Below are 22,441 nucleotides of genomic sequence, written 5' to 3'. Positions count from 1 at the left end.
TAACGCCTAAACTGATAAAATGTAAGGTTGAGGTTAAAATAAATACTTGATTTTATCCTTTGGATTATTGATAAACGGACGCTGTTTTGCAATACTGAGTCAACAGACTGTTATTTTGCAATATAATGTAAACTGTTTTCTAACGTTTGACATTGTATTGCAGAATTAAGGTATTTTACATGTGGTATAGATAGCCTTACTGTAACCACTGCTGGCTCGACCGGGTTAGTACCACAGTCCCAAGAATACCCGCGTGAAATAGTAGTTTTGCTACTGTGTTTCGTACGGTGAGTGGGAGATCCGGAGGCCCAACTCCCCTTCCCCCTTTTTTCTCCCCCCTTTCCCCTCTCCTCTATCCCCTTCCCTTTAGGCCGGCAACACCCGCAGTCCTAATAATGCTATAGGTGTCGATGGGTGGCGGTGATCGCTTACCATTTTTTTTATTCGACTGGATGGCAAACGAGCAAATGTGTCTCCTGATGGTAAGAGATCATCACCGCCCATAAACATCTGCAACACCAGGGGTATTGCAGATGCGTTGCCAACCTAGAGGCCTAAGTGCCAGTAATTGCACCGGCTGTCTTACTCTCCACGCTAAAACGCAACAGTGCAAACACTGCTGCTTCATAGCAGGATTAGCGAGCAAGATGGTGGTAGAAATCCGGGCGGACCTTGCACAAGGTCCTGCCACCTGCATAATGTGGTCTACCACCCTAAAGTTGATAATCGTTTGCATGTCACAAAAAATAATGCCAATAGACGTGTCTGTCAACTTGAAAGTTCTACTTAGCGGCATATTCATTTGATAGGAACTTGATTAAAAATTTATAGACCACTTATTTGGCCGGTTGTACTTCAATGAGCGCTGCACGTGTCTAACGCTGAAGCATAATGCTGAGTCAGCGGCCGTTCATACAAAAGTGTGTACGAACTATTTTCATGTTTGTAATTTTTTTAAGAGGGAGAGGGAGAAAACGTTCATGTGGGTCACCTGATGGGAAGCAATCACCGCCGCCCATGGACTCCTGTCAACACGAGGGGTATCACACGTGCGTTGCCAGCCCTTTGAGAGACTGATAGGCTTGTTTTAAGATCCTTAAATTGTACCGTTCCGGAAACACCGTCCCAGGAAGCTGGTTCCATACTTTAGTTGTGCGTGGAAAAAAGTTTCGCTTAAAGCGGACGTTGCTAGATTGCCAATCATCAAGGTGGTGAGGAGTCTTTTGTGAAAGAGAATAAATGTCTTCTTTCTTTCTACTTTAGTTCAGTTTATTGTTTTGTTGTACTCCGTGTAACGCTCTATTCGTTCTTTGGAATTGATTTTAAAGCATTCGTAAATCCTGCAACCTCTAAATAGTTTTATTTGGTGTTGGTTATTTTTGAGAAGCAAAGATGTACTCGTAAATCATTAAATAGTTTTGAGCATCTTTTATACCATGAACTTTTTGTTGATTAGATTCACAGTTAATAATAAATAAAACATTATTTAAGGGACAATTGACCTAGCCCCAAACTACAAAAGCAAGGGTGGTCAAGTCAAAGTCAAAATATCTTTATTCAATTTAGGCTAAACAAGCATTATGAAATGTAAAAAAAATCTACCACCGGTTCGGAAAAACCTGAGAAGAATCCGCAAGAAGTGGTCTATGGATGCCAGGCAATGGATATATATACATATATGCATCATCACATGACTATGTTCGTCCACTGCTGGATACACGTGAGCAATACTATACTCATGCATCATCGCTAGATCTGAAACGAGTTAATATACATATATGCAGTGGATAAATCATGTTTAATTGATAAAAACATTTACCTACATCTAAGAATCGAGTACAAACATTCGAACTTTCACACAAATATCTGCCCCAACCAGAGATCGAACCCGGGACTTCGAGTTTTGTATTCAGTTTCGTTAACCACTGTGCTATCCGTTGGACTAGAAAGGTAAATAAATAAACTTGAAATTTTGTAAATACGTACATTTATTACAACTATTCTTTTATCTGTATAGAACTCTACACTACAAGGCAACACAAATTTAATTAACATTTACTTTTTTTTTATTGTTCAACCTTTTTAATGACCCAAAGGATTAAAAAAAACCATTTACTTATATTTGCCAGTTTTAGGTTAGTTGAACACCAATATTTTTTCCGAGAATTTTCAAAAGTTGACAAGTATTTTAGTACCTACATTTGGTCGATGTTCAAAGCGTAATATGGCAATCACACTACCATACTCAACCACTCACCACACACTACTATAAACTTTCAAACATCTGCGGCGAACGAACGTTGTCGTCACATAGTCCGTCCGCCTATGCGGTAACCATTTAGACATAGGGGATAAATAATGTCACGGTGACAAAGTCACAGTGACTCGCCGTTAAAAGGTGTCACTGTGACTTTCACAAAAGAACAACGTTACAAAATCACATACGCCTTACTGTTCTAGTGCCTAGCGCAATCTCTGTTACACGGAAATCACGACGCTGCGGAGTGCTGTGGCTGTAACTCGGCTCTATTCGGGCGCAGTCGGGAGTGTTCGGAAGTGGTGAAATAGCGACATTATATGGTAATATGAGTAACACGCGTGACATAGTAACGTTGAAATAACAATGTGACAAAAAAAACGTTCATTACAGGACGGTGACACACAAATATCGTGGCGTGACGAAGTCGCGATGACTTCACCGTGACTTTTTGAAACGGGATCGTCAGTCACTGATATACATAATAATAATATTAATCTAAGAATTAAAATAAATAAAGCGAATAATAATAATAATATCATGGGACACTTGGCACCAATTGAACTAGTCCCAAACTAGGTAAATAATAATAATAATAATTCATTCATTTATTTCAGGCAACTTGGCCCATACAATAAATACCTTACAGACTAACATACATATTTATAATCAATAATATTTAAAACTAATTTGTAAAGGAAATTTGTAATTTGCAAAGCTTGTAATAAGGATAGTTAGGCAACAGACAAACATACTTGTATAGATTAATATATAGGTACATTGAATTCATATTAAACATCCAAGACTCGAGAACAAACTCGTATTATTCATACTAATATCTGCCCCGGCCGGGAATCGAACTCGGGGCCTCAAGCTTTGTGGTCAGGTTCTTTAACCACTAGCTAGGCCATCCGGTCGTCAAAAATCAAAATGTAACGCTTTTCCCCATGTCTATAACCATATTAGGCCGCCTGTTATAGCTGTCGGTTGCCGAATGCGGTTGACTAAGTACTAGTTCTTTACACTGTTTGCGGTCACCGCATCTTGTATGCGGCGATTGACATTATAATTTCCATTTTCCACATTAAGACGTGAACAACTTAAAAAAAAAAACGCAGAAGGGTCGATCAAATTTTTCTTGTACCTCGTTGCCATGGTTACGTCCCCAGGACAACTCTTTAAAACCACAAGTTTCTATATGTTTTCTGTGGTTATAATTCATCGAGTATAAATTTTTGTCATAGTTACAAGCTCATTATTTTATAGACTATCTCCTAAGCATATTAGTCGCATATATCAAAGCAGTTTTTTTAAGAAACTCTGTCACTGTTGTCTCTTATACAACGGGATAGAATAACAAACAAGAAAAAGTTGATTGACCCAGAAAATCTTTCAAACGGTGCTTCATTCGGACTTACCCAAACACTACCTTGTATAAACATGCAAATCTTTGAAAATCTAAATGATTTCTCACGCAGTGCGCGACATACCATAGGGCCATGGATGGATAACACTCTCAATCCACTTATAATTAGAAGCAATATCAGCAAAATATTCAGTGTATAATGTTTTCGTTATATAAAAGTTGTCCCTTATTCGCAGTTGCACGGACGTGCTATCAACTCCTATGAGCCTTCCGTTTACTACCAACGGGCCTCCGGAATCACCCTGCTCCGGTCTTGTTTCGTCACCAACACTGTGTGTACACAACAGACCATTACAATATGACAACACTATCTCACCTTCCCTCGCTTCTAAATCCGGCAATCCATACCCAGACACTGTACCAACCGCGCCTGGCACAGGCGGTGAGATATCTAAATCAATAGGCCCCAAAAATCCATCTGTATCCATCGCTTCTTTAGTCTTCAGCAAAGCTAGATCATATCTGACATAGTCCAGTGATCGTGAATTCTTATTGTGATGATACTTGGGGTGTATTACAATCCTTTCAACAGACAGGATCCTTGGAGGGCCAGGGACGCGGTCGATTTTGACGAAAAGGAGTGGGCCCTCGTCAAAGCAATGCCCGGAGGTGATCACCCAGTGGCGATTTATTATCGAGCCGCTACAAGTTACATGTTCATTTGGTACTTTGATGAACAGTTCTACGAGGAATCTCTCGAAGGTTTCATGGCCATTGGCTATCCGGAGCCCTGAATCATCTCTTGTCGCTTCGCCGAGTAATAATATGTTAAACAAGATTATAAGAAGGCGCATGCTTACTGTCGGCTTGCTCGAACCGTTTCCAATCGAATTCTGAGCTTGGCAAAACGAGGCGTCGAGTTATATTTAAATCCATACCTATGTTAATGAAATTTATATCTTCACGCTATGTAAAGATAGAGTTACTGAAAAATGTAATAAAGGTTTTTCTACGTATATTTTAAATGTCGCACTGGAACTATCAGAGTGCGGTAGCATAAGGATTAATTAAAAAAGCTGACGCCAAATTAAAGTTTTTTTTTTTCTTTTTATGCTTTTAAATAAAACTTTTTTTGCAGGTGGTTAGGACCTTGTGCAAGGTCCGCCCGGATTGCTACCACCATCTTGCTCGTTAATCTTGTCGTGAAGCAGCAGTGCTTGCACTGTTGTGTTTCGGCGTGGAAAGTAAGACAGCCGGTGAAATTACTAGCACGTGTGGTATCCCATCTTAGGCCTCTAGGTTGGCAACGCGTCTGCAATACCCCTGGTGTTGCAGATGTTTATGGGCGGTGGTGTTCTCTTACCATCAGGAGACCCACTTGCTCGTTTTCCATCCAGTAGAATAAAAAAAAAACTGGCCCGTGATTGGTCCGTATCTCACTGATGAAAAGTGCAGAAGTAAACACTTCATTTACCTATCCCCGCACCGTTGAGCTGTTTGATAGGTAAACGAAGCTTTTCTATTAGTTCATGACGAACACATTCTTCGCATTGCATCATCGCACATCTCTGATGGAAACGCAGCCTAACGCTAAAAGCCAAAGACATAGACAAGGGATCGCAGCTAACTACCATGCTTAGACTAATCTACAGTTCATCAAAAATGGGCTTTACTTTCTTGGTAATAAGAGCTATCGTTTAAAGTAAGTAGTCTATTCAGGATTACTGGAGTAGACGGCTAGGAATTGCATCGTACGGTGACCATATTTTTTAAATTTTCAAAGGATTTCTCTTTATAAATATATTATACTTTTGTACACGTTCAGCAGAGGCCTAACAGATAATGATTGGTTTTTTTGGAGTCTTTTTGTATTTTTTATTTCAACTCCAAATTTGTTACTTTTACGAGTATTCCGTGAAACAATATCGAAAATATAAACTGAGATATGGATGCACAGAAAAACCAGAAAAAGAGACCATCGCTGGGAATCGAACCCAGGTCCTCAGCAATCCGTGCTGCGTACTATAACCCCTACACCACTGCTGGACAGGAATCTAGACACGAATTTTTCCTATGCATACATATCTCAGGTTGCTTATTTCTACTACGCTACTTATGCAGCAGCACTAGCGACATCTATGTTCCAATCATAATTTGATTGCTTAGTAGCAACATCTCTTGTCTGGGTGAGCGGTTGGTTCCGAAAGTGTGACGTCTCTCGATGAGAGCGGAACATAGATGTTCCGCTTTTAATTTTCTGCTTTTTCTTTGTGTTTAAACTTCTTCATCATCATCATCATCAGGCTATAGCAGTCCATTGCTAGACATATGACATAAAACACCTTGTATTTTTAATTCCTCGGACTTGATTCACCAAATTTATTTATTTTTTACCAAACTTTATGTAGCGAATAAAAGCGATGCCGTCTCTATTTATTCCAAAAAAACAAACAGAGACAACATCACATCACAGTTATCGGTCTCATGAAATTTATCAATGAGTGGTTAAATAAGCTCTTAATCGAGTCGATTGAAACGATAACTGAATTATTATTTAATTTAGTCGTAATTAAATTCCTTTCAATTATGATAATTACCGTGTAGGTAATAAAATTTTATGATATTATATTGCTTGACGTTGGTTATGAACATTGTATTGAAAATGAAAATGTAAGACAGCTGGTGAAATTACTGGCACTTGAGGTATCCCATCTTAGACCTCTAGGTTGGCAACGCATCTGCAATCCCCCTGGTGTTGCAGGTGTCTATCGGCGGTGGTGATCTCTTACCATCAGGAGACCCACTTGCTCGTTTGCCATCCAGTTGAATAAAAAAAACTAGTATTGACTTATACCTGCCAACCTAGTAGTTACGCCACGAAAATATATTCATACTTTCGGTTGGTAATAAATTTATCTGTTAATTTAGTTGTTCATGAGCACGATGTGAAAAAAAGGTATTTTTAAAACTTTATTTATAATTTTAATGATATATAGTTATTTATTTATGGGCTATGGCCCAAGCCCTCTTGTTCTGAGAGGAGGCCTGTGCCCAGCAGTGGGACGTATATAGGCTGGGATGATAGTTATTTATTTAAAAAACTAATGTGATAAAAATGTTTTACATTCATTAAACAGATGGGTGCAAATCCTAGCTCTCTCTGATAGTAAATGCTTCACTTTAGTTACAGATTACAGATAGTCAATTGCTGAAACCAATAATTGTGTTATATACTCGCATTAAGTTTTAGAGGTATATAAAAAAAAAATCTCGATCTAGTCTACAGTAGACAATAATGATGGGAAAAATTGAGGGGAAAAGACGCGTCGGAAGAAGAAAGAAATCGTGGCTCCGAAACATCAGAAAGTGGACCGGTATCGTCAGTGTGGAAGAACTGTGTTCTCTGGCAAGACATAAGGAGATATATGCGGAGCTGACAGCCAACCTCCAGTAGTGGAGAGGCACTGCAAGAAAAAGAAGAGTCTACAGTATGGTCACCCTAATTCTAGGCCTTAGCAAACAGGTCAGGCGACGTGACTTAGTGAAAGAGGCCTGAGTAGAGTGTCAATGACAGAAAATGCATTTCGTTGGCGTAGTTTTTATCTACAAGCTTTTTAACTTGCCCTGTTCGTTTATTTATTTGGGTCAAATCCTGCAAGTTAAATTTGACCCACTTCCAGTAGTCCGATCGACTTGAAATTTGGTAAACTTATGTAAATCTGGTGACAATACAATAATCTGATAGTCACATCCTGGTAGTCCGGCCAGCGTCGTCTGCACAGGACGGAACTCTTCAACTGTTAATGAATGGCATCGACTTGAAATTTGGTATTCAATAGTTTGGGTGGCAATACAAGTACAGTCTGCTGAGGAAGGACCTGGGTTCGATTCCCAGCGCTGGTCTCTTTTTCTGGTTTTTCTGTGCACTAACTACTGCCCAAAACCTCTCATTCTGAGGGGAGGCCTGTGCCCTGCAGTGGGACGTATATAGGCTAGGATGATGATGATGTTTCAGTTTGTATTTTCGACAAGTACAGTTAACAAAAAGTACAGTCAGCAAAAAAAGCTAGTATTAAAAATGTTTTTTTTACCAAAAACTTATTCAGGATTAAATTTCAGTGAAGACAAGAAGAATTAAATAAGGTTTCATTGGAGTTTTAGATAATGTGATTCTACTTGTTATTTCAGTCATCATTATCATCATCATCATCATCATCAGGCGGAAGACGTCCACTGTTTAATAAAAGCCTATCTTTTGACGTCACATGTTCAGGAGGAAAAACTCTTTCGATTCCTGTAGTACCTAATTTACAGGTGCTAAAAAAATGAAATCTTGTTAATTGCTCTTGCCTTGCGCAGCAATAGCGACGCAGTGTATGTCTGGCAACTATAGTTGCCAGATAAGCATTTGCTAAAATATATTTGGCAACCGTAGCTGCTCAAAACACGTAAGTGGGTGTGTGTCCGCCTTTCACGTCGAAACGGAGCGATGGATCGACGTGATTTTTGGCACATAAATAGTTTATGGGCCCGAGAGTGACATAGGCTACTTTTTATCCCGGAAAAATGGACAGTTCCCGAGGGAACAGCGCGTGATAAGATAACCGAATTCCACGCGGGCGAAGCCGCGGGCAAAAGCTAGTTTAATATAAATATGAATATTTTGTTTTGATTTTAATTCCCGATGATAAATATCATAGGTACCTAATCTTTTTATCCGACTGCACCAAAAACCGAGAAAGTAAGTCCTTTCTTATTTTGCGATCGTAAACTTTAGGTCACAGCGCCAAAGTAAAGACATCCACTAAATCTAAAGCCCGCAGACTAATCTCAAGACCGCCTTTTCCGTGTCTCAATTTAGTCGACAATGTTAACTTTAATTTACTGTTCTCTGCTCCGTGATCGTATTGTTATGCTCTATTATTTACCAACTGCCTAAACCAAAGAGTTTAAGTAACTTGATCTGATCGACCACTACGTGGCACATGATTAGTAATTAGTTATACCATTATTGCTTTAAAACCCGCCAATGATCGTCCTACGCCAGACGAATCTAACTTAGTTAAGTTGTACATAGTTATGTATGTGTCGGCTGCGATCGTAAAATCCGCCATGGGATGTATTTCATGGGATGATGGAATCCTAGCAGTTTAAGTTGCGAAATTTTTATCCTAATCCCATGGTAATACGAGTATATCTGATTAGCTTAGCTGGATATCTAAAATAACACATAGTAGGCTATATACATAGGTATCGAATTTAATCAAAAATCCGTCCAGCGGTTTAAGCGTGAAATAGTTATAATACACTTACGTATACTCTCATACGCACAAACTTTCGGATTTATATATTACTATGACAGGAAAAACAAAACAAATAACGTTACGGATAAAACTTGTTTTCATTTGCATTTTCATGCAAAGTTGTTAAAGTGACTAAAGATTTTGAATCTTACGGATTCAAAGTTAGAGAAGATTTTGTTTTGTTCAAAATACACAAAGGCTGGCTTAAAATAATCGTTTTTCATTTGCAACAATACGACGTCAAGAGAACGGAAACTAAGTTTGGGAATTTAAAACTGAAAATTTGTTCTGAGCTGGATTGTAATAATGATAGTATTTCATAAAATACTATCTACTTGTTGGTGTGCTTTTTGCTCTGAGCTAAAGTAGCAAAAAGCACGACGACAAAATGAAGACCAGCATAGGCCTACACAAGTCGATGGGCCTACACGACCAACACTATGCTGAGCTGGGACCGCTTCGCGATTTCTGAAAAACCTATTTTTATTTCTACTTTTTAGGGTTCCGTAGCCAAAATGGCAAAAACGGAACCCTTATAGTTTCGCCATGTCATGTCTGTCTGTCCGTCCGCAGCTTTGCTCAGGGACTATCAATGCTAGCAAGCTGTAATTTTGCACGGATATATATATATATATGAAGTATGCCAACAAAATGGTACAATATAAAAATTCAAATATACCTAAACTTGGAAGATTCCTAATATGGTGCGTGGTCATGGTAAGAGATCACCACCGCCCATAAACATCTGCAACACCAGTGTTCTTGCAGATGCGTTGCCAACCTAGAGGCCTAATACCTCAAGTACCAGTAATTCCACCGGCTGTCTTACTCTCCACGCCGAAACACAATAGTGCAAGCACTGCTGTTTCACGGCAGGATTAGCGAGCAAGATGGTGGTAGCAATCCGGGCGGACCTTGCACAAGGTCCTACCACCTGCAAAACTTTTATCAAATGATCAGGTTAGGACTAATGGTATTATTATTATTATATGCCTTACTTGGTTTTGTAAGCAACTAAAAAAAAAAACTGGAATGAATGGAGATTATGGTCACCCTACTCTTTCAATCTTTATTTTCATGTTGATTGACTTTGACGTAGTGTGACATTATTACTCACAACTTCTTAAGTATTCTAGCAAAGACGGTTGGTTTTCAAAAAGGTTCGAGATTAAAAAGTAGGGTGACCATAATTTCAAGTTAAAAACTTTTTAACATTAAAATAAATGAATACCCATAAGACATCAGCGTTTAAATTAAAGCGTAAACAGTTCACATCGCAATCATTTACTGAGTCAGAAAATAATAGTTAGAATCACGACCCCGAAATCATCCTGTATTTATAACTCTATCATCATCATCATCATCATCATCATCATCATAAATCAGCAGCAGGGCGTCCACCATTGAACATAGGCCTCCTCCAATAACTTCCATTTGAGATTCAATGAAAAAATGCCGTCAATAAAAAATTGTAACTAAGTAACAAAAATTATTAGCAAAAACATATTATGCTTAAAGGGAACCAACAACCAAGAGCCCTTAAAAGCGGCTCTCTACGGGCTCTTTCAATATAAATCGCAATATAATATCAAAGACAAACAGCGCGTCTGTTTGTCCATCGTTCAATCAACTTAATGCGTACACACTGACGCAATATGCTACTCTATATTATTAATAGTTATGAGTGTATGATCGTACAAGAAGAAGAAAATTTATAAATAACATTATGATTGGTTTTTTGGAGTCTTTTTGTATTTTTTATTTCAACTCTAAATTTGTTACCTTTACGGGTATCCTGTGAAACCATATCGAAAATAACAATAATATAATAATTCACGGGATACCCGTAAAAGTAACAAATTTGGAGTTGAAAAAAAATACAAAAATACTCCAAAAAACCAATCATAATTTAATTGCTTAGTAGCGACATCTCTTGTCTGGGTGAGCGGTTGGTTCCGAAAGAATGTGACGTCTCTCGATGAGAGCGGAACATAGATGTCGCTAGTGCTGCTGCATAAGTAGCGTAGTAGAAATAAGCAACCTGAGATATGTATGCATAGGAAAAAATCGTGTCTAAATTCCTGTCCAGCGGTGGTGTAGGGGTTATAGCACGCAGCACGGATTGCTGAGGACCTGGGTTCGATTCCCAGCGCTGGTCTCTTTTTCTGGTTTTTCTGTGCATCCATGTCTCAGTTTGTATTTTCGTTATAAATAACAGTTTTTACCACCTACGTTTGTATTTTTGCGTTGCATTAAAAAGGTACTCAGACTTGACTGGTTTTTTCTTTAACTTAGCCGAAATTTTTGTTTCTTTCATTGGTTTGGTTTGTTCTATTCTTTTGTACAAAACAAAAAGTTCTATAAAAGAAAGAAAGAAAATAGTAGTTATGGTGTATAATCATAATGAAAGGTACAATGAAATAATTCTAATTACGTCATACATTACGAATGAGGCCATAAAACTTATAAAACAATTCTCTAATAACTCCACGCGTATTACTCTTAAACATGCTTGACGTACTTAATTTATTTGACTTAATTAATTTAAGCAGTTTTTACGTGCCACTTACGCACGTGGTTTTTTTTCTTAGAGTTTTTTTTTCTTATTAAATTGCATAATAATCTATATTTTTGTGTGTGATATTTAGTGTGATTGTTATTTTTGTGTTTATGGACTAGAAAATTATAGTTTTGGCTGGCTTTTCCGCAATTCAAGGTTATATTTATAAGGAAAAAACTCGCGTTCTTAGAGTTTTTAGTGGGGGGTGGTGGTAGTTTAGATTTGGAATTCAGCCAGATGTAATAGATTACGCGAGTAAAGACGCGGGTTAAGTGTATCTAAAATAAAGTACACACTGTGTGACTGTGTTGTAACAGTGACATTTTTCTTTGCAAATCAGCGTAGTGGTTATTGTCAACAAAACATAAACAAAATATTGCATAACGCCTTTTTTAACGCTAATTGTGCAATGTTACCTTTTGCATTGTAACGCTTCGGCGGTCCAAGGATGTCACACATTTTTTATTCTATAAAATACCCATTCAACCAGCAAAAGGTCGTTAGTCAGACCTGGTGATTAGTTTCATTTGACATACTGTTGTGATTCTTCAGCTAAAGCAGTCGTTGTCGCAAAATGTTGCAATTCAAAAAATGTATTTTTATTTTTTATATCAGTGTAGTAACCCTGGTTTTGGGGATATATATCGTTAAAGGTAAGTTTAAGATGAATTATTCATTAAATTACATTTAAACTAGCCTTTGCCCACGGCTTTACTTGCCATAAGTATTTATTAGATCTAACAGTTAAATTATAATTCCAGGATATTTCTTAAAAACTACATTATGGTTTTCATTTATATTATATTATGGAAAACAGTCATGCAAAATATCATAATTCAAAATTGAGTGATCAAGATTTTAAAATTTTACATAGAAATAAATCAATAACATCTCAATTCCGGGGTAATATCGAAATAAAAAGTAGCCTATGTATGATTTTTAAGATGTAGCTAACAGAACTACACATAATATTTTATTTAAATTCGTCCAGACGGGTTAATGTGCAAACACAGACATACACACACATACCCATAAACTTACACACTAATAATCCTACTTACTTGGATAAATTATCTAGTAAAAGTCAACCTCTGTTAATTTTATTATCAGTAATTAATAAAATATCAAACAACATTCCTCTACTTTAACTTTACTGAATTTCTACCAAATGACCATTAATAAATTTATTACAATAACAAACTCATATTAACCCAATAAGTGTTTCTGACAACCCTGGACACTTCTTTAAAATAGCGCCCCCTCATTGGCTACGTCGCCGCACAGGGTTGTACAAAAAATCCTTAATTTATTTACTTTTTTTTTGTTTATTAGTATCGCACAAAATTTACGGGCACTTTTTTAATGGATTCTATTAAACGCAAATCTCTACAGGTGTGGGCAGCCACGCATGGTCCGTTTTTGTACGCTCGTACCAACCCTTTTCTGAAACAAACATACGCCAATAACTAAGTAAGATAGCAACGCTTCCCAAGAGCTGGCGCGTACTTATCTTAGCGGAACGCACTTGCGATCCGAAGGTAATGCGGCCAGCGTAATGGGAACGCTTCCACAGGCAGATCTTTTGGAGGAGCGTTTTTCTAATAATTTTATCGTCACTGTTATATTACTCGTATTAACTAAGAAATCTTTTTCTCAGTGTATTATCCCTCTCTCTCTAACATAAATTTGATTTTGAATGTACCTGCAAACACATCCACCCCAGCAGTGAAGGAGACTCTTGGCTGGTGCCTTGTTCCTCTTCAGTCTGTCTTTGTCTTCCCAACAGGTGTACTCTTCGAAGAACATACACGACTTATGTATCTCTTCGTAGGGGCAGTCTTTTACTAGAACATAATACACTTTTATAGAATTTAGCAGTAGACGGTTGGGTTAGGTTAGGTTAGACTAGTTCCTGTGATCGCCTGTGTTAAATGTTAAACGATTTACCCCCTTATTCATAAAACTTAACAAGCCTATGTTAACTAACAAATGCTTTGTCCCTTTCTAACAAATACAAATGTCGAAGTGACAGATAAGGACAAACGAATTTTAGCGGCATTTTAACTAAAATAGGTTTGATTGTCGTTTATGAATAAGGGGGTTAGTTATTACTTATGATAGAAGTGCTCTTGAACGTCAACCAAAATGTGTAGAGACATTGTCAACTACATTTACTTAAATAAGACAAGATATATTCAGTAAGAAGATTAATAATAAAACCGAAGTGGGACTGGGTCACAGGGACGAATCGTTACTGAATAGGTTCCGAGGGATGGCCAAAGGAGCAGAGACAGCCTCAAAAGATGATGGTTGGATGACCTGAGTGCTTTTCAGGTCTATTGGCAGGTGGATAGGAAATAGTGGGGGAGGAAAGGGGAGGCCTTTGCCCAACAGTAACACAATTACAGGATAGACAAATTAAGACACGACATAGCCCGAAGAATTACGAAACTTAAGTGGCAGTGGGCAGGGCACATTGCTCGTGGGACTGATGGCCGATGGGGTCAGAAGGTTCTCGAATGGCGTCCGCGGACCGGGAGACAAACTGTCGGTAGGCCTCCAACAAGATGGAGCGACGACCTGGTTAAGATCGCAGGATCGCGGTGGACGCGGAAAGCACAAGACCGGTCTGAGTGGAGAGCCTTGGGGGAGGCCTATGTCCAGCAGTGGGCGTCTTTCAGCTGACATGATGAAATTAAGACACCTCTTATACTTAAACTAACTAGATACCTGACTGTTAGACTGACAGGGAACGCATAGCCCATACTAAGTACTAGACATGGATACCTAGAGACTAGAAACTTGGCAGGAAAAGGTGATGGATCACTGCTACTCTTTTCTTAGCTTGGCATGTCTAAAAGGTGATCTTATGAAGTCAGAAGGAAGTGGTTCATCATCGTATCAGGAGTAGGACGTCTACCGTTGGACATAGGCCTCCCCCATGTATTTCCAGTTGCGTCAGTTGAAAGCGGCCCGCATCCACCGTGCCCGCGGCTTTAAGCCGGTCATTCTTCCATCTCGTCAGTGGACGTCCTACGCTGCGCTAGCCAATCTTTGTTTTGGTTTGAACTTTTACCAATTCAAGTGATTGACTTTTTATTAGACCCATGATAACAGCAGATGTGATATCATATCGAAAGTGGGTGGACGTAGGTTGTAATTTAATTCATTCTATTCTAATTTTATCATAAACTAGCTTTTACCGCGGCTTCGCACGCGTAAACTATTCGGTCTGGTAGTTGCAATTGAAATTTTCGGGATTTTACAAAATTCCCCTGGAAATTTCCAAATTTACATCGTGGTCTTCATTGAGGTTGTGTTGTGAATAACTGTACAAAATTCAAGACTCTAAACCCAGTGCTAAAATTTCAAAAAATTTCCCTATCCAAATTCCAAATTCATATCATTTATTCAGTAAATAGGCCGCAATGGGCAAATTTACACGTCATTTTTTTAAATACCAGCACTTTCGGAAAGACCATCATTGCCAAGAATGCGCCGCAAGAAGCTTGGCAGAAAGTCATTTTTTCAAAATAAAATAAGTACAATATAATACTTAAAAACTACAGTAAGTATACAATTAAAGAAAAAAAAACAAAATAATAATAACAATAATACACGGCTGTATGGGGTCCCTTAGTTACAAAACTATCCCGTGGAAATATCGGGATAAAAAGTAGCGTATGTGTTATTCCAGACGTCCGGCTACCTACATACCAAATTTCATGCCTCTAAGCCAGCAGTTGTTATTTCGAGATTTTATCCCTATCCCGTGGGAATATCGGAATAAAAAGTAGCCTATGTGTTATTCCAGAGGTCCAGCTACCTACATACCAAATTTCATGGCTCTAAGCCAGTGGTTGTTATTTTGAGATTTTATCCCTTGTTACCCGTGGGAATATCGGGTCAAAAAGTCACTTAAGTGTTATTCCAGATGTCCAGTTACCTACATACCAAATTTTATGACTCTAAGCCCAGCGGTTATTATTTCAAGATTTTATCCCTATCCCGTGGGAATATCGGAATAAATAGTAGCCTATGTGTTATTCCAGAGGTCCAGCTACCTACATACCAAATTTCATGGCTCTAAGCCCAGTGGTTGTTATTTCGAGATTTTATCCCTAGTTATCCCGTAGGAATATCGGGTCAAAAAGTCACTTAAGTGTTATTCCAGATGCCCAGTTACCTACATACCAAATTTCATGACTCTAAGCCCAGCGGTTATTATTTCGAGATTTTTATCCCTATCCGTGGAAATATCGGAATAAATAGTAGCCTATGTGTTATTACAGAGGTTCAGCTACCTACACACTAAATTTCATGGCTCGAAGCCTAGCGCTTGTTATTTCAAGATTTTATCCCTAGGTATCCCGTGGGAATATCGGGCCAAAAAGTTACCTATGTGTTATTTCAGACATCCAACTACCTACATACTAAATTTCATGACTCTAAACCCAGCGGTTGTTATTTCGAGATTTTATCCCTATCCCGTGGGAATATCGGAATAAAAAGTAGCCTATGTGTTATTCCAGAGGTTCAGCTACCTACATACTAAATTCATTGCTCAAAGCCCAGCGGTTGTTATTTCAAGATTTTATCCCTAGGTATCCCGTAGGAATATCGGGTCAAAAAGTCACCTATGTTTTTATTTCAGACGTCCAACTACCTACATACCAAATTTTATGACTCTAAGCCTAGCGGTTGTTATTTCGAGATTTATCCCTATCCCGTGGAATATCGGGATAAAAAGTATCCTATGTTTTAATCCAGATTATAAACTAACTTTCCGCCAAATTTCATCCAAATCCGTCCAGCCGTTTAAGCGTGAAAAAGTAACAAACATACTCACTCACTCACTCACTCACACAAACTTTCACATTTATAATATTAGTAGGATTATTGATGTGTCGTTATAAAACTTTCATCATTTGTCACTTCCTCTCGTTGGGTGCGGCGTTTTAAATTTTAATAAATATTATATGAGTACCTGGGCGACCGGGCTTTGCTCGGGCAACCACGACAATAAGCGTTTTCCAGAGATAAGACCAAACTACCTAGATCGATTTGTCATCCCTGAAAACTTGGAAATCGAAATCGTTGGAGCCGTTTCCGAGATTCTGATTATATCTATATAATACCTTGAAACGAGCAATTGACAAGATTTCATATTTCTAGGACTATAATTTGATTCGTTCTCTGTATTCTGTTTGGAAAGAGAAAAACGCTGATTATTTTAAAATGTCGCTACAACTAATAATTTTTAATGTGCTTTTTCTCAAAGGGCATAACTCCAAAACTAAGACACAATAGATCCATTACTTTTGTCTAGTCTCTTAAAAAAAAGATCACGTAAATCTGACGTAGACGTTGCATAGAGACGTTGTCAAAATTATGACGGCTCCTTTTTCTGGTGAAAAAGGCAAAGAAAACATATCTATTCTGTCGTAGTGTTGGAAAATTCGGCCATATTTTTTCAATTTTTTGTATTTTTTTAAATATGGAGAAATCAATTATAATAAATATTTTCCCATGTTCAGGAGGCAAAACTCTTTCGATTCCTGTAGTAATTTACAGGTGCTAAAAAAATGAAATGTTGTCAATTCTTGTATATAATATTTCGGATATCTCGGAAACGGCTCCAACGATTTCGATGAAGTTTACATACATACAGGGGTTTTCGGGGATGAAAAATCGATCTAGCTTGGTCTTATTTCTGGGGAAACGCTTGGTACCGAGTTTTAGCCCGGGCGGAGCTCGGTCGCCCAGGTATTATATATTATATACAAGAATTGCTCCTTTAAAAGTATTAGATAGATAGATAGATTATGGGATCCTACCAAGCATAAAAAAAATGTTTTGAGGACGATTAATGCGAGTTCATTAGGTTCAGCTAGGTTAGTCTAACCCTAACCTTTTGACTGTAACTAATAATGAGGCTTAAGTATATATTTTAGGCAAAAACAAAAAGTAACCAGACGGTGGTTTAAATAAGTAGTGTGAATCAACATTGAAATAAATTTAAAGTTTATAGCATTAAATATTACATTGTAATTAATTTTTGGTTTCTTTCTTGAATGATTAGTGTATTGCGTACAACAATTTAACACGAGAGGAAGATGCTGATCCATGACAGTTGTCAGTCGGCAAGGGCGACATTTCGAATAAAAACAAAGCAGTGATTGTTGTAGTGACTGCGCTAATTTGTTTATTAGGCTCTTTACTTCTTCTTCTTCTTGATAAAAATTAGATGATCAAAACTGGTCGACTTGAACAAGTTGATTTTTAATTTTAGTATTGCCTTTGTAAATTCGACGACAATTTCACTAAGTTATACGTCCATGCTCGTCAGTCGTCACCGTTTGTGCACATTTCAGCTATGCCAAGATTATTATAGAATTCCACTTAGATGTTTCTCTTGCAACAGTTTATATGTTACGAGTTTATGTGTATCAAACGTTAATATCTAAGCAATAAAACTTACCCAACATAATACCGATAACGATATCAAAAAAAAAGCATAAACAAATAAATATAGAAATATTCATTGAATATTTGAGGTTAAGTTCACGTCCGCAGTCAATGTTTTTTGTTATGAAACTAGACGGCCACGGCTTTTTTTCTCTTTGCTTATAGTTGTTGTTTTGTCTTTTTGGGTCGTGCAATACTAGCAAAGTAGATAACATCCATACTACAACCACTTGGATCAACGTGTGCGTATGTATTTGTGTTTCAAGAAGGAACAGCGGTTGACCTTCTCATTACCAAATTTTTTTAGATTGGGTGGTCGTTGGGTATAAGTTTGCTCTAGATGGAATTGAAAATGCTTATTATAGAGGAAATCGAAACTAAAGGAAATCAATCCTAACTCATAATGATGGATTACATACATGTTAAATAATCAATATCGGTCATTGACATGCAAAGTTTATTAAAGACTGGTACCATGGTTTGGTATTATAGCACCTATTATTTGCTCTAATTAATCATAATTTAATTCTGTCCTATCCTGACTGTCTATACTTACATAGTAATACATTGTAACAACTTTTTCCAAATTTACTTGTATTCATTATTGTAGATTCGATCACTTTAATTAACTAGTCTGCGCTTAAGTTAATTGAATCTTAAAAAATATTGATTAAGTCACAGTTTAAGAGTTAGGTAATGAAAGAGCGTCACGCTTGGCCAGCCAACTGAGTAAATGCGAGTTCTGTTTTTTGCTTGTAAATTTCCGTTTCCGGATCGCTAGAGAATTTTGCAGTAATAGAATTTTATACGAGGTTATAAAAATGCCATTTCCTTGAGCAACTGAATACCTACACTTCTGTAGTTGTATTTTATTGTATTTTTGTAAAGGCCTTTAAGACTTTTTATTACATTGAAGAGGAGTTTATATTTAATAATTACTATTAATCTTCATGCCGTAAAAGCCGTGGTGGCCTAGTGGTTTGACCTATCGCCTCTCAAACAGAGGGTCGTGGGTTCAAACCCCGGCTCGCACCTCTGAGTTTTTCGAAATTCATGTGCGGAATTACATTTGAAATTTACCACGAGCTTTGCGGTGAAGGAAAACATCGTGAGGAAACCTGCACAAACCTGCGAAGAAATTCAATGGTGCGTGTGAAGTTCCCAATCCGCACTGGGCCCGCGTGGGAACTATGGCCCAAGCCCTCTTGTTCTGAGAGGAGGCCTGTGCCCAGCAGTGGGACGTATATAGGCTGGGATGATGATGATGATGATGATTAATCTTCATAATCATCATCATCATATTATTATCAGCCGTAAGACGTCCATTTTTGGACAAGGCCTCCCTCATAGACTTTCAATTACTTCAGTTGGTAGATACATCTACCGTGAGCCCACGGCCTTTACCAACGCTTTATTGTCTAACGCGCTGGCTCTTGCCATCGCTTTTACCATCTCTTTCTGTCATCTTACGCCGTTAGAGAGAAAGAAATAATGAATGCGATAGCAAGCATCACGACAATATGGCCTCTGGTCATCCGTCTATCTAGTTGTTGGACGTAATTTGTCCAGCTGTTTTAGAGTGAAAGAGTAACAAACATACGCACATTTTTATTTATTCGACTTGATGGCAAACGAGCAAGTGGGTCTCCTGATGGTAAGAGATCACCACCGCCCATAGACACCTGCAATACCAGGGTGATTGCAGATGCGTTGCCAACCTAGAGGCCTAAGATGGGATACCTCAAGTGCCAGTAATTCACCGGCTGTCTTACTCTCCACGCCGAAACACAACAGTGCAAGCACTGCTGCTTCACGGCAGGGTTAGCGAGCAAGATGGTGGTAGCAATCCGGGCGGACCTTCCACAAGGTCCTACCACCTGCAAAACATAACATACTTTCGCATTAATTAATTAATTATTCATTAGGAGGTTAGCATAATTTATGGTTGTTATTTTTACTGTTGTTTTATTCATTATGTACCCGAATAAAAATCTTTCTTCTTCTTCTTTTTCTTCTTCTAATTCGAGACTGCTCACGTGGACATTTATGCGGTTTAGTATCAGTATAGATACGTCCAATTGCTTTATTAAATCTCTTAAACTGTCCCCACAGACGAATGCCCCCCGAACGAGGAGTACCTTCTCTGCGGCTCTGCTTGCCCCTTCAACTGCTCTGACCCTGGGCCTGTCTCCTGCTCCCAGGATTGCGTGGAAGGCTGCTTCTGCAAGTCCGGGTTCCTGAGGAATGACACTGGAGTTTGTGTCAACGCTGATGAGTGTATTGGAGGTATACCTACGTGTTGATTTGGTTTTGTGAGGGGTTGACACACAATGAGAACGATTTCTCTTCAGGAAGATGTCATTTATACAATTCATGAGTGGTCCGACGGAGCTCACTGATGTTGCATCCCTTCTTTTCCTATAATTTCACTTCACAACTTCTGTCACGAATGTCATCCATACATATGTACCATTGTATTTATACATGTTTTTCGAAAAATTTATGGTTTCAGTCTTTGTTGCAGTTGCAATTATTTCTGCTATTTGAAAAGCAGATTCAGTCATTGATTTTCCAAGTGTTTCATGTACGATTTATTTTCTGAAACTGTAAACTATTCAGGATATATTTCAGGACTCTCCTTACAACCCTATAGATAGGTTAGGTTAGTTTTATAATAATCCTGAAATAAAAATTTTTGCCCTATGAAACACTTAAGAAACCATTAGGATAAATATTTCTGGCGAAAACTTAACCCTTCAGTTGACATAAAAATAAGTTTTTGGTAAAAATTTCATTTTTAATACAAGCTTTTTTTCGCTAATTACTTTTTGTTGACTGTACTTGTATTTGTCACCCAAACTACATTTGCATACTTACCAAATTTCAAATCGATGCACAGGATGTCACTACCAGATTACTGTATTGTCATGCAATTTACATAATATGTATATCTAACAAATTTCAAGCTAATCCAACTACTGGAAGTTGGTCGAATTTAACTTGCAAGATTTGATACAGACAGACAGACAACGCGAACGGTAAATAAAAGCTTGTAAAATAGTCGGTCAGTATGTCACATGACTAAAACCTGTTCTCCAGAAACGAACCCAATCTGCACGGAGAACGAAGAATTCTTATCCTGTGGAACAGCCTGCGCCAGAACTTGCGCTGATCCTGAACCCACGGCCTGTGGGCTGGCCTGCAGTATGGGGTGCTTCTGCAAGGCTGGGTTTGTCAGGGACGAGAAGACTAAGAAGTGTGTTACCTTGGATCAGTGTCCTGCTGGTGAGTGCATGGGTTTTGGTGAAGAAAGTGGTTAGAAACGAAGAGGGTAATCACTCGCTTCTAACCAGAATTTCATTTAACCGCCGTACACTACGAAGTGCAAAATTCAAAGTTCGTATCGTGCCGTCCCACTGACGCTTATGTTATTTAATACAAGAGTGAAAAGGACGATACGATACGAACTTCGATTGCAGAATTTCGTAGTTGCCCCCCAGAAGAGCAAGAGAAAATGTAGACACAAGATTTTTCATATGAATCTGTAATATTCCCATCACGCCACCGCGACTTTTTACTAAATGTCTACTTTAAAAGAAGCTTCTGTTACATAATCTACATTAAATTTATATTTCAGAACAATGTCTCAACAAAAACGAAGTCTACGATATTTGCCTGGCTTCGTGCGAGCCGTCTTGTGACAACCCTAGCCCGTTCTGCGCCAAAATCTGCACGGGTGGATGCGTGTGCGCTCCCGGCCTGTTGCGCAACAGTGACGGCGAGTGTGTGAGTGTGGACAAGTGCCCTAGTGTGGGTAATGGAACTGATCCAGGGTTGCTAACTCAGTACATGGATGTCATTAATAAAATTTTAAATTTGTCTAATGCGAAAGAGATTAAATAGAACTCATTAGAATTAGCTTTTAAATAAATACTCTTTCGTTTCAATCCGTACAATTTAAAATACAGGATGCTTCTGACCAAATGGCTTTAAATGCATATATTCAATTCTACTCGCACAACTGAGCTACTTTTATTTTGTAAGATTTAAAAAAATAATAAAAAAATAATTAAAGTCAAAGGTCAAAGTAAAAGTTGCTCAGTTATGCGGCTAGAATGTACCTTGCACTTAAAAGCTCAGTGGTCAGTCGAGGCATCCTGTATACTGTATAAACAAAAATGAATTATTGTTAGAGAAATAAGTGTTTAAGAAAGATTATCACAAAATTGTTATGTTATAATTATGGATTCCATTAAAAGAGGATTAATGAGCGGAGACGGAGGTAATGGATTGAGTGGACCGGAATAACAAGTTTATGAGTTCTTGTTCAGTGGAAGTACGTTTATGCAGTTCGTCATTACGAGTAACAGACTCCGTACGGAATCTCCGCTCCGCTTGTAGTGGATTGTGGGTATTAAGTAGAATGAGGATTTTTTCAGAATTAAAGATTCTTGTTCTGGATTACATCTTTTATTTTCTTAAAAATA

The 22,441-nt window shown here is 38.1% G+C and overlaps 3 protein-coding genes across 3 annotated transcripts in view; 1 reads left to right on the top strand and 2 right to left on the bottom strand.

Moving 5' to 3' along the window:
• The window catches only part of LOC141441149 (uncharacterized), a 1,717-nt gene extending 827 nt beyond the window's left edge, over nucleotides 1-890 (bottom strand). Inside the window, exon 1 of the mRNA XM_074105827.1 lies at nucleotides 881-890. Coding sequence (XP_073961928.1) covers nucleotides 881-890 — 10 coding nt within the window. The remainder of the gene's footprint in view (nucleotides 1-880) is intronic.
• Nucleotides 891-3,043: 2,153 nt separating this feature from the next.
• Nucleotides 3,044-4,518, bottom strand: LOC141440939 (trypsin-2-like). The gene has a single exon (XM_074105532.1). It carries the CDS (start codon nucleotides 4,475-4,477, stop codon nucleotides 3,728-3,730), a length of 750 nt encoding a protein of 249 aa, XP_073961633.1. The 5' UTR covers nucleotides 4,478-4,518; the 3' UTR covers nucleotides 3,044-3,727.
• A 7,469-nt stretch (nucleotides 4,519-11,987) lies between these two features.
• On the top strand, nucleotides 11,988-22,378 carry LOC141440748 (serine protease inhibitor swm-1-like). The gene is made up of 4 exons (XM_074105294.1): nucleotides 11,988-12,139; nucleotides 20,067-20,240; nucleotides 21,054-21,239; nucleotides 21,592-22,378. Exons 1-4 carry the CDS (start codon nucleotides 12,061-12,063, stop codon nucleotides 21,855-21,857), a joined length of 705 nt encoding a protein of 234 aa, XP_073961395.1. The 5' UTR covers nucleotides 11,988-12,060; the 3' UTR covers nucleotides 21,858-22,378.
• Nucleotides 22,379-22,441: the final 63 nt, after the last annotated feature.

This window comes from Choristoneura fumiferana, chromosome 23 (assembly GCF_025370935.1).
Source record: "Choristoneura fumiferana chromosome 23, NRCan_CFum_1, whole genome shotgun sequence".
Classification (NCBI taxonomy): Eukaryota; Metazoa; Arthropoda; class Insecta; order Lepidoptera; family Tortricidae; genus Choristoneura; species Choristoneura fumiferana.
Note: the sequence above shows the minus strand (reverse complement) of the source record. Positions and strands in the feature narration are given on the sequence as shown.